The sequence below is a fragment of the Sturnira hondurensis genome, unplaced genomic scaffold, assembly GCF_014824575.4.
Source record: "Sturnira hondurensis isolate 20B ecotype Veracruz unplaced genomic scaffold, ASM1482457v3 Scaffold0001020, whole genome shotgun sequence".
NCBI lineage: Eukaryota > Metazoa > Chordata > Mammalia > Chiroptera > Phyllostomidae > Sturnira > Sturnira hondurensis.
This window is the reverse complement of record NW_028073651.1, coordinates 2164958-2175596: the sequence shown is the minus strand read 5'-3', so window position 1 is coordinate 2175596 and position 10639 is coordinate 2164958. Positions and strand designations below refer to the sequence as shown.

The window sequence follows — 10639 nt, the reverse complement described above, 5'->3', positions numbered from 1 at the left end:
CCCTTCTGTTCCCGTGATTGATAATGGCTGCCTCCAGCTCAGCTAAGACCCCTGAGACCTGAGGGTCTCATCAGTTGATTACTGATGTCTGCCACAGGCACAGGCTGAACAATGGTTTAAGAATCTATTTCTGCCCTGGCTGGTGTGATTCAGTGGATTGATCGTGGGCTGTGAACCACAGGGTTGACAGTTTGATTCCCAGTCAGGTCACATACCTGGGTTGCGGGCCAGGTCCCCACTAGGGGGTGCATGAGAGGCAACCATACACCGATATTTTTCTCCCTCTCCCTTATCCTCTCTAAAATAAAATCTTTAAAAAAAGAATCAATTCGTGACTGAAAATAATTCTCAATCTTCGCTGTGCTTGAAATCATTAAAAGGACTCAAGTTTGGCCCTGGCTAAGTAGCTCAGTTGGTTAGAGCATTGTACCCATTGGGCTGCCAAGGTTACAGGTTTGATCCCCAGTCAGGGCACATAAAAGTCAAACTATGAATACATGAATGAGTGGCACAACAAACCCATGTTTCTCTCAAATCAGTAAGTAAATATTTTAAAGTATTCCCCCCCTTTTTGGGGGGTTCTCGTTTGTTTCCTGAAAGTTCCACAAGTGATTCAAATGTGCACCTAGGGGTAGAAACCACTGAACAGGACAGTTCTTTTCACCCTGTAATTTACTCACTTGCTCAACAGATGCCCAGTGAGTGTAGTGAAGAGGCCCCCACAGACCGTGCCCTCTAGGAGCCTGTACTCCCCAAGTTCAGAACTCTACAGTGGGCACGCTTCCCTTCACCCTCTGCATCCAATCTGCCTTTGAGAGCCTTCCTTTTATGTCTCTTATGTAACAGTGTCTGGCAAAAGGCCTGGCTCATCATTTGTGAATTTCAACACATTTACTGAATGCTTGCTCTGTGTCAGGCATTGTAGTCCAGGTCCTGGGGATTTCACTGCCATCACGGGTCTCGCAAGCCGTGTGTGTGTGTGTGTGTGTGTGTGTGTGTGTGTGTGTGTGCATGCGCGCGCGCGCTTTCTGCACGGTGCGGGGTGGAGGTGACAGAACAGTCGTCCAACACCGGAAACAACATACAGGTGTAGAGTCCCCACGCCCCTGATGTCATTCTGGAGACAAAACACACAGGGACCTCTGAAGCCGGGGAGTTAGAAACACCTGGTTAGCGCTCTGCCCACCACTCTCCAGCCTGTCCATCAAGAGACTGACTCTCCCTGAGCTTCAATTTCATCCTCTATGAATTGGGCAAATAAATAATCCTCTGCAGGGACGTTGCAAGGGTTATTGAAGTGAGTTGGGGAAGGTACATAGTGCCCCATAAACGCTGAATAAACCAACGTGCCGTAACCACAAGGTGGTTATGAGGATTCAATGGGATAATCAGGGCCAACGTGAAAAAGCCACTCAGTAAAGGAGGAGGTTATCTGTCAGGACAGAGGGCTAGATCTTTTTCCCTTGGGGTAAGAATACATTTCACCATTTTTAAAGAGATGTGACTAAACCATGGAGCTATCTTGTTTGGGTCTTACTACTGTTTCTTACTAGGTGTGCGATCTTAGACAAGTTACTTACTTCTCTGTGCCTCGATTCCTTCATTTATAAAACACAGTAATTACCTCGGCCTGCTTTGTGACTTTTAAATAAAGTGACAGATGGGGAGGGCATGAGCAGTTCCTGACACCTACATTCAGCTTTATGGTGGCGGTAATCCACACAGTGCGCAGGCGCGTTGGGACAGTCACGTGGGACGCCCGGCTGGCGGCCATCTTGGTAAAGGGCAGCGACGGCAGCTTCCGTACGTCGTGAGGCTGCGTGACCAGTGGGCTCCGCGAGGTCCAGGTCTCTTTGGCAGCGGTGGGCGGGGTGGGGCGGGCCTCTGCAGGAGCCGTAGGGGTGAGTGAGTGAGGTGCGTGATGGGGGAGGCGGCCGTGGCCGCGGAGCCTTGCCCGCTGCGCGAGGATAGCTTCACGCGCTTCTCGTCGCAGAGCAACGTGTATGGGCTGGCGGGTGGCGCGGGAGGGCGCGGAGAGCTGCTGGCCGCCACCCTTAAAGGCAAGGTTCTGGGCTTCCGCTACCAAGACCTCCGACAGAAAATCCGGCCGGTGGCCAAGGAGCTGCAGTTCAATTACATACCCGGTGCGTGGCGCTCTGGCGTCGGGGGGCCGGGAAGGTGGTGTTGAGAAGGCTTCTGAGGCTGTACCTGAGCCGGTTTGATGGGCAAATGGGACCAGGGTGACTGAAGGGGGTCGAAGCTGGTAATCAGGGGGCTTTGGGGTCAGAGCGCAGAGATGTCAGGAGCCTGGAAATGGTTAGGTTCTGGATCCCTCCCATCACGGTGATGGTAATCAGAACTCTCCGGAATTCAGAAGTCATGGTAATTGCAGCGGTTCAAAGTTACTGAACCCTAAAGGTCAGGGGTCACCGTGACTGGGGGTATTGTGGTTCTAAGTCTGCCAGAAACTTGAACTTTGAATTATCCCCTCCCAGTGGATGCGGAGATTGTCTCCATCGACACCTTCAACAAGTCGCCCCCAAAGCGGGGCCTGGTTGTGGGGATCACCTTTATCAAGGTATACAGAGTCTCCTCCCCCTACCTGTTCCCTCCTCACACGTGGGGTGGAGCCTACTGCGTCTGACCCCAGTCCCTCCTGCCACCCCTACTCTTGTTCCCCAGGATTCAGGGGACAAAGGCAGCCCCTTCCTTAACATTTACTGCGACTATGAGCCTGGATCTGAGTACAACCTGGACTCCATTGCCCGTAAGTGTGGCCCGGAGGGAAGGAGGTGTGGAGAAGGTGGGAGGGGCGCCAGTCTGTCCCGTGCCCATCTGTCTGTGCTCCCCTGCAGAGAGCTGCCTGAACCTGGAGCTCCGGTTCACCCCTTTCCAGCTGTGCCATGCAGAGTAAGTGAGCGCAGGCGTGAAACAATAGGGAGCGTGCGCACCTGCGGGGGAGGGGCGGGGCGGGGCGGCAGCCAGCCGGACCTCACACCTGCTGAAGGACCCTCAGATTCTAGTTTCATTTCTCCAGAGCCCCGGGCATCGAAGGTGTTGGTGGATCAGACTTGGCTGATGGGCTACTATTTTGTTACCGCCCAACTAGATCATTGGCGAGTTAATTGAGCCATCTAGCCATCTCGAATTCTCAGGCTCCGGTGTTCTGGATTTGGACGTTCCAAGAACCAGAAGTGCTATTTTCTAGAATTGCAAGCTCTGAGATTCCAAGATCTGAATGTCCTACAGTTTGGTAATTCTGAGTTTCTGTCATGGTAAAGTTCTCGCATTGGCGTATTTTAAGGACCTACAGTACAGAACACCCAGGATACTGAAGTTCTAGAACCCACAAGTAAGAGAGTTCCATTCTAGAGCTCTGAGTTCCATCCTGAGACACCAGCGGGCTGGCACAGGTGCCGGCAAACTTTCTCTGCAAAGGCCCAGATGACCAATATGAGGCTTTTCGGGGCCAGTGTCTGTCACAACTACTTTGCCACCGTAAATGAATGGGGATGGCTGTGTTTCAATAAAACTTTATTTATAAAAATATGCTGGGTTGGATTTGGCCTGTGGGGTCACAGTTTACCAACCTCTGGCCTAGCAGGTGAGAGTTTAGACACTGATGTCTGGATTCCAGCATTTGGACGATCTACCGTTCTGAGTCAGAACATCCTTGGTGGCGGTTTCTAAAAGTTCCAGTGTTTCTGAAAGGGGACCGGTGACAGAACTAGAGTGCTAGAGTTCTGGATAAAGAGGCGCTTGTGTCCTGGGCTCCGGCGACCCACTCTAGAGCTGTGTGTGCCATTCGCGAATCACACTGGCATGGAGGTGCTAGCGGGTGAGGGCTCGCAAAATGCAAGGCGCTGGCCTGCAACTCGCTGTGCTGTTCTGCGTCCTGAGGTTCTAGCCCAGGGGCCAGTGGCCGGCTCCATTCCAGGATGTTCTTGCACAGGGGGGGGTTTGCAAGAGGGTTCTACACACATACTTGGCCACACTCAGGCTCTGCCACCGTGGGGGTCCTAGATTTCTCTGCTTTCAGGGTCCAGGTCGGGGATCAGCTGGAGACCGTGTTTCTCCTGAGTGGGAACGACCCGGCCATTCATCTCTACAAGGAGGTGAGGCGAGGGGGCGGGGAGGTGCCTGGTGGGCACAGCCCCCCTGGGCCCTCATGGGCTGGCCACTGACTCTAGGCGGGGGTTGGGTGTTGGTTCCCCCAGAACGAGGGGCTACATCAGTTCGAGGAACAACCCGTGGAAAACCTCTTCCCAGAGCTCACGGACCTGACCAGCAGGTAGGAGAGCCCCCGAAAGCAGCCAGGTGGGGCCGGGGCCGGGGCCGGCAGCCTGCAAGCAGTTGGGGGCTGGGAATGGACCCCTAGAGAAAGTGGATGGTGGGGAGTGCCTCAGAGGCAGGGCGGCAGCGGGGTCCCAGGGCTACTGGGCGGGGCTGGATGTTCCTGGGGAAGTAGGACATGGGACTGGGACCCGGTGACCACCTGCAGCCCCTCTTTCCACCCGCTCACCCACCAGCGTCCTCTGGCTTGACGTCCACAACCTCCCGGGCACATCCCGGCGGCTCTCCGCGCTGGGCTGTCAGAATGGTTATGTCCGTGTGGCCCACGTGGACCAGCGGAGCCGAGGTGAGGCAGGGCGTGGGGCCGGCAGGGGGCGGGGCCAGGAGGCTGAGGGCGGGGCGGGGCCCTGAGTGCTCGCCCTCCACGCAGAGGTGTTGCAGACGTGGACAGTCCTGCAGGACGGCCCCATCTCCCGAGTGATCGTGTTCAGCCTCTCGGCCCCCAAGGGTGAGCTCTGGACGTGCGGGCCACTCCGCAGGCTCGGCTCCCCTCGCCCGTGTTTGTACCCAGCCTGCCACCCTGCCCTCTGTCCCTCCCACAGAGCCTCAGCGAGTCCCTTTCCTCCCATCCACACTCTCAGGCTAGCACTTCCAGTTCTGGCCTCCATGGTGTCCTCTCAGACCTGCGGCGGACTTGCCCCTTTCCCTGGTGTTTGACCTTCACCCCTCATTTCGTGACTCTGCTCCCCTCCCCGTCCTTGCTCCGCCTCCGGCTGCGCTCCAGCCCCAGGCTCCTCCTGAGGACTTGCGCTGTCATAGCCTCGGACCTTCTCTGCCGTCCCCTAACATCTGCCACCCCCCCACCTCCTGTCTGACTGGTCTGACCACTGACCCTACTTCTAGAGCATGTAGGTCCAGCCTATATCTCTCACTGAGGGGAGCAAGCTCTGGGGGGGGAGCCTGGAACCTGCCCCCTCAGACCTGCCCCTCCCCCCACTTATGTTCTTTCCCCAGAGACCCAGGATGGGCCGCCACGGGAGGAGTACAGTGTGCTCGTGGCCAGCATGCTGGAGCCGGCCGTGGTGTACCGGTGAGGGGCTGGGGCCCGTGGGGGCTGTCTGACTTCATGCCTCTGCCCTGTGGTCTGACCTTGGCCTTCTCGGCAGAAATTCCCCCTGGGCGAGGTTGTTCGGGGCTGGGCAGGTAGACGTGTTCAGGGAGGGGGTGTGTGGAACGGGCACTGAGATGTCCACCCGGCCCGGAGGACAAAGGGAGGGGGACACAGCGTGCCGCCACATGTGTGGCAACCGCCTCTTGGTGAGAAAAGCTTGGTTTGCAGCACTGTCCAACTCCCGTGGTGTGAATACCCCACCGGGGCGGGGTTCGGCGGCTGGCGTGAAGCCAGTAGGCTTGCAGGCTTCTGAAAGGCCCTTGGCTCTGGTGATCCAGCGAGAGGCAGCTGGGGCACACCCAGGGAGCAGTGAGGATGTCCCCGTGGGGACCAAGCTCTGCCAGCTCCACGGGGACAGTGTCCCCTGGGGTGTCAGATCCCCAAGGGAACCACACAGGTTTCCATTTGGGAGTGAAATGGCCCCCCCTCCGGGGGCCAGTGTGGGCCCCACACAGGGAGTGGCAGATGGGGACGCTCGGAGTAGAGGGTGTGTGTGCCCCGCGGTGGAGGTGAAGGTGGCCGGGTCGTGGCTGAGGGTGGCCGGGGGTCACGGGTAACCGCGTGTCTAGACTTTCCGAGTGGAGCGGTGTGGGCGCCCAGCCTGGCGCCGAGGGTGGTGGGCACTGCAGCCTGACCTCAGCCTCCCCCTGCGGTGGGGACCCTCAGGGACCTGCTGACCCGGGGCCTTGAGGACCAGCTTCTCCTGCCTGGTAGTGACCAGTTTGACAGCATCCTCTGTGGCCTGGTCACCGACATCGATCTGGATGGGCAGCCAGAAGTCCTGGTGGCCACCTATGGACAGGTGGGACCTGGGGGCGGGGCCGACACCTGCCTGACCCCTCCGCTGCCCTGCTCGCCCTGTGTGACCTCAGCCCCCTCTCCCCACGACACACGCAGGAGCTGCTCTGTTACAAGTACTGCGGCCCCGAGCGTGGACTCGCCGAGCCTGGGTTCCGCCTCCTGTGGCAGAGGGGCTTCCCCAGCCCGCTGCTGGCCATGGCGCACGTGGACCTGACGGGGGACGGGCTGCGGGAGCTCGCCGTGGTCTCTCTGAAGGGCGTGCACATCCTGCAGGTGGCCGGGGTCCTGGGTCGGGTCCCTCAGAGCAGAGCGAGAAGCGGGGGGTATTGCACACCTGCTTGACGAGGGCGTGTTCTTGGGGGTGGGGGTGGGAGTACTTCAGTTAGCCTCAGGCAACTCCCGGCGGGCGATGAGGGGAAGTCCGATGCGCCATCTGCCACCCTCAGCACCCCTCAGCCTCTAACTTTCGTCCTCTGTCCCTCGTGCTCTGTCTCCCTCTGACCCTCCCGGGACAGCTTGACTGCCATTGCCCTCCCGCCACCGCCTCCTATCCAGCCTGGAACCTCCATTGCTGTTCCACTTCCAACTATGTGGTCTGACCTCTGACCTCCTCCCCGTGGCCAGCCCCCACCCCGAGGCCACGATGAACATTTGTTTCTTAACACACCATCCGCTTCTCCTCCCCTCTGGTCCACTCCCAGGAGCCTTTCCCGTGGCGTCTAGCCTTGCTACCCCCTCTGAGGCTCTGGGCTGTCCTGCGGTTGGTCAGTCCCCCAGAGCTGGGGCAGAGGTCGGACCCCACGGGGAGCTCAGTGGGGAGGTCCCAGTCAGACCGCAGCGGAAGAGGCCGGTGGGGCCGGTCGGGCCGGTCGAGCTGTGGGGGCTGGGCGAGCCGTGGGGGCCGGGCTTCCTTTTCACTGCCCTACCCGCCCTTCCCGCCGTCCATCCACACTGTGCTCACTCTCAGGGCCTTTCCCTGGAATCGCCTCTGTCCCTGGGACAAGGGTCCCACCTTGGACGCCCCGACCAGGCTCTAGCTCTGTCCCTCATAGGGGGACGTGAGCCTCTCTTTTCCACTTCGTTTGCACCTCCTCTGTCCCGTGGGCCTGTCCTTTTCTGCCACAGGGTCACCCTTGTCTCTGCCCGGTGGTCCGACCTCAGCCTCTCTCCGAGGTCAGGCCCCCCCCACCTAATTCATTCTCTCTCTCTCTCTCTCAGATCCATCCCACCCCTTCCACTGAGGTGGGTCAGGGCTTTGCTCGTCCCCCTGGGTCTGACCTCCACCCTGCCAGAGACCCCTTCCCACCCCCACTCTGAGGTTTGCTCTCCGCTGCCTTTGGGTGGTCTGACCCACACCCTTGCAGCTCTCAGCTCCTCCTCCTCCCTGTTCCCACAGCACAGCCTGATCCAGGCCTCGGAGCTGGTCCTGACGCGGCTTCGGCGCCAAGTGGAACAGAACGGACTCCGGCCACAGGGGCTGGGCCCAGGACCTGCTGGGACACCTGCCTCCTGAGCACCCACCCACTGGCCTGCCTGGGGTGCCCACCTGCAGCCCTTGCTGGAGAGGGGAGAATCCTGAAGGAGGGGGTGGCCTGCCCGGGCTCCCAGGGGCCTGGAGCTGTGAGTCCCTGCTGGGGTCCTGCCCCAGGCTGCCCTGCGACCTCTCCTGACACTCCTCTGGGCCTCAGTGTCCCCCTTGGAAAATGGGACGGGCTCACCCAACCCCCCCTTGCGCCCCAGGTTGGCCAGCCAGCGATGATTTACACGCCCAAAGGAACTGAACTCTCCGCCTTCTTGATCCTTCTGTTCAGCGAGCGCTGGGGGAGAGCCTGGCACCCTGGGTGGGTGCTGCACGCACCCAGAACGGAGGGACAGAGGGTGTGGGAGACCCAGAGGCGGGACTGAGGAGAGACGGCTGCGTAGACCTCGGAGGGAAGACACGCACCCAAGCCCCAGCAGCAGGGCCCACGTTAGGCCTCTGTGAGGAAAGGGCCTGAGGAGGGTCCCGGCAGGAAGCTTTGGATCTGAGATGAGATCCCAGCGGGAAGACAGGGAAACTGAGCCTCAGAGGAAAGGGTGGGGGGTGCAAAGGACTGCTGTGGGGAGGCCGAGCATCCGAGGCCAGCCCCTTGTGAAGAAGGCTGAGGCTGGACTCCATCAGAATCACGGTGTCTTGCCCAGGCTGGTGTGGCTCAGTGGATGGAGCACTGGCCTGTGAACCGAAGGGTCGCTGGTTCGATTCCCAGTCAGCACGTGCCTGGGTTGTGGGCCAGGTCCCCATTAGGGGGCACATGAGAGGCAACTACACATTGATGTGTCTCTCCTTCTTTCTCCCTTCCTTTCCCTCTCTCTAAAAATAAATACAGTCTTTAAAAAAAATACTGTTTCGACTCTGTGCTGAGGGCCGAGGTTAGAGCCCGGTTCGATCCCCACGAGGGAGTGCTGAAGTAGGACCCAGGGTGCACTGTGCTGGGAAGGAACCCAGTCCCAAATGAAACGCCCAGAGGACTGGGGGTCCCGGGGGTGGGAGACCAGGCTGGCGGCCACAGCTCCTGGCTGTAGGGATCACCTCCTTCTGTGGCACCAGGAGACGGGGTCAGAGGCCTGCATCACGGGGACCCTGGAGGGTCAGGAGGGTCTGGGAGGAATTCCTGAGCAGGATCCAAGCTGGCGGGGAAGGTGGGCTCCTTCCTCCCAGGGCCAGAGGGTGGGTGGGACTCTGCTTCCTGAGGGAGACATCATTCTGGCCGCCTGCCTGCTGCCATGGAAGTCCACTGGACAGTCTGATCCTCACACCAACGGTGACAGCCGAGTTGCCAGTCGCCTGCAGTGGGTTGTGGGAGGCAGCCCACCAGTACTTGGCACTCCTGTCTTTACCTCTCCCGAACCCAGGCACAAGCGTGGGAAATAGGAGAGAGCAGAGTGTCGTCATCCTCCTGGGCAGGGTCCCTCCCCTCTGCTGCCTGCCTGCTCCTTCGCCTTCGTCCTGGGCAGGAGTGGGATTCTGGGTGACTTTGGTCGGTGATGGTGTGGGTCTGTGAAGCGTGCGCACCCTGAGGAGGGGAGTGTGAAGGCATGTGTCCACTTCGGGACTCTTGAATTTGTCTTCAAGGGCCTGGGCCACCACCCTCACTGGCGTGGCTCAGTGGATTGAGCGCTGGCCTGGGAATTGAAAGGTTCGATTCCCAGTCAGGGCACATGCCTGGGTTGCAGGCCAGGTCCCCAGTAGGGGGTGCGCAAGAGGGAGCCACACAGTGACGTATTCTCCCTCCCTCTCATCCCCTCTGTCTAAAAAATAAAATTAAAAACAAAAACGGACAGGTGCTTCCTGACTTCCGGTCCCAGGCTGTGTAGTGACAGGTGCAGGGGATGGAGCCTGGCCCTGGCAGGTGTGGCTCAGCGCAGCTGGAGTGCCACCCTCCGACCAAAGGTGGCAAGTTCTGGGTCAGGGCACCTGCCTGGGTTGTGGGTTCAATCTCCCGTCCCGGCCAATGTTTCTCTCTTCCTCTCTCCCTAAACACAATGAAAGGAGTGTCCTCAGGTGAGAATTTCTTTAAAAAGGTGTAGTCACAGAGGCGTCCAGCCCGCAGCCCGCAGGCTGTGTGCTGCTCAGGATGGCTGTGAATGCGGCCCAACACAAAATCATAAATTTACTGAAAACCTCAAGATTTTGTTGTGATTACGCATCACAATGTATTTAGTGGGGGGGCCAAGACAACTCTCCTTCCGGTGTGGCCCAGAGACACCAAAAGGTTGGACACCCCTGGTGGAGCCCAAAGCCATATGTCCCTCTGTGCCTCAGTTTCCCCCTCGGTAAAATAAAGCTAATAGCTCCTACCTCACAGGATTGGTACGAGGGTGAGTTGTGTCCACGTGTCAAGTGCTCCTAAAAAGATTCGGAAGAGTGTAACACTGCCTGGCCCGTGGTAAGGACGTGTGAACAGCAGCTGCTGGTATTATTATTAACGGGTGCCTTCCTGGTTGTTGCCGGCCGGCCTGAGGCTCTGTCCCCCCCGGCGCGGTTTGTGAATTTGGATCTGGCCGGCTAAACATTCCTGTCCTCCGCCCAGTTCTGAGCGCCTGTAACTATTTGTAGCTTTTCTTGCGTCTTTGACCCTTATATGGATCCGAGACTGTATGTGTGTTGGGGATGGGGGCGGAGGATGCCTCTGAATGACCCGCCACAGCTTCCTGGCGGCCAGCAGACACGGAGCGCCCTCCGCCGCTGTCCCTGCCCGTGGTGCTGAAGCCGGTGGGTGGGTGGGTGGGAGGCTTGGGCCGCCTCCTCCCAGCGAGGCCCCTCTAGGCCCCTCCCCAAGCCTCCCCGCCCACGGCAGCCTCCCTCTCCCCGCCTCTTCCTCCTCCCTCGCTGCC

The 10639-nt window shown here is 59.2% G+C and overlaps 1 protein-coding gene across 2 annotated transcripts; it reads left to right on the top strand.

Moving 5' to 3' along the window:
- The first annotated feature begins 1792 nt into the window (after positions 1-1792).
- KPTN (kaptin, actin binding protein) lies at positions 1793-8506 on the top strand. Of its 2 annotated transcripts, none has more exons than XM_037059542.1 (12): positions 1793-2144; positions 2496-2578; positions 2683-2767; positions 2856-2910; positions 4040-4115; positions 4218-4291; positions 4530-4639; positions 4724-4801; positions 5308-5383; positions 6131-6266; positions 6362-6538; positions 7667-8506. In XM_037059542.1, exons 1-12 carry the CDS (start codon positions 1922-1924, stop codon positions 8168-8170), a joined length of 1677 nt encoding a protein of 558 aa, XP_036915437.1. In that variant the 5' UTR covers positions 1793-1921; the 3' UTR covers positions 8171-8506. The 2 variants fall into 2 exon arrangements, with proteins under 2 accessions (XP_036915437.1, XP_036915440.1); XM_037059545.1 differs by having other exon boundaries at positions 1797-2144; positions 7662-7886.
- The last annotated feature ends 2133 nt before the right edge of the window (positions 8507-10639 follow it).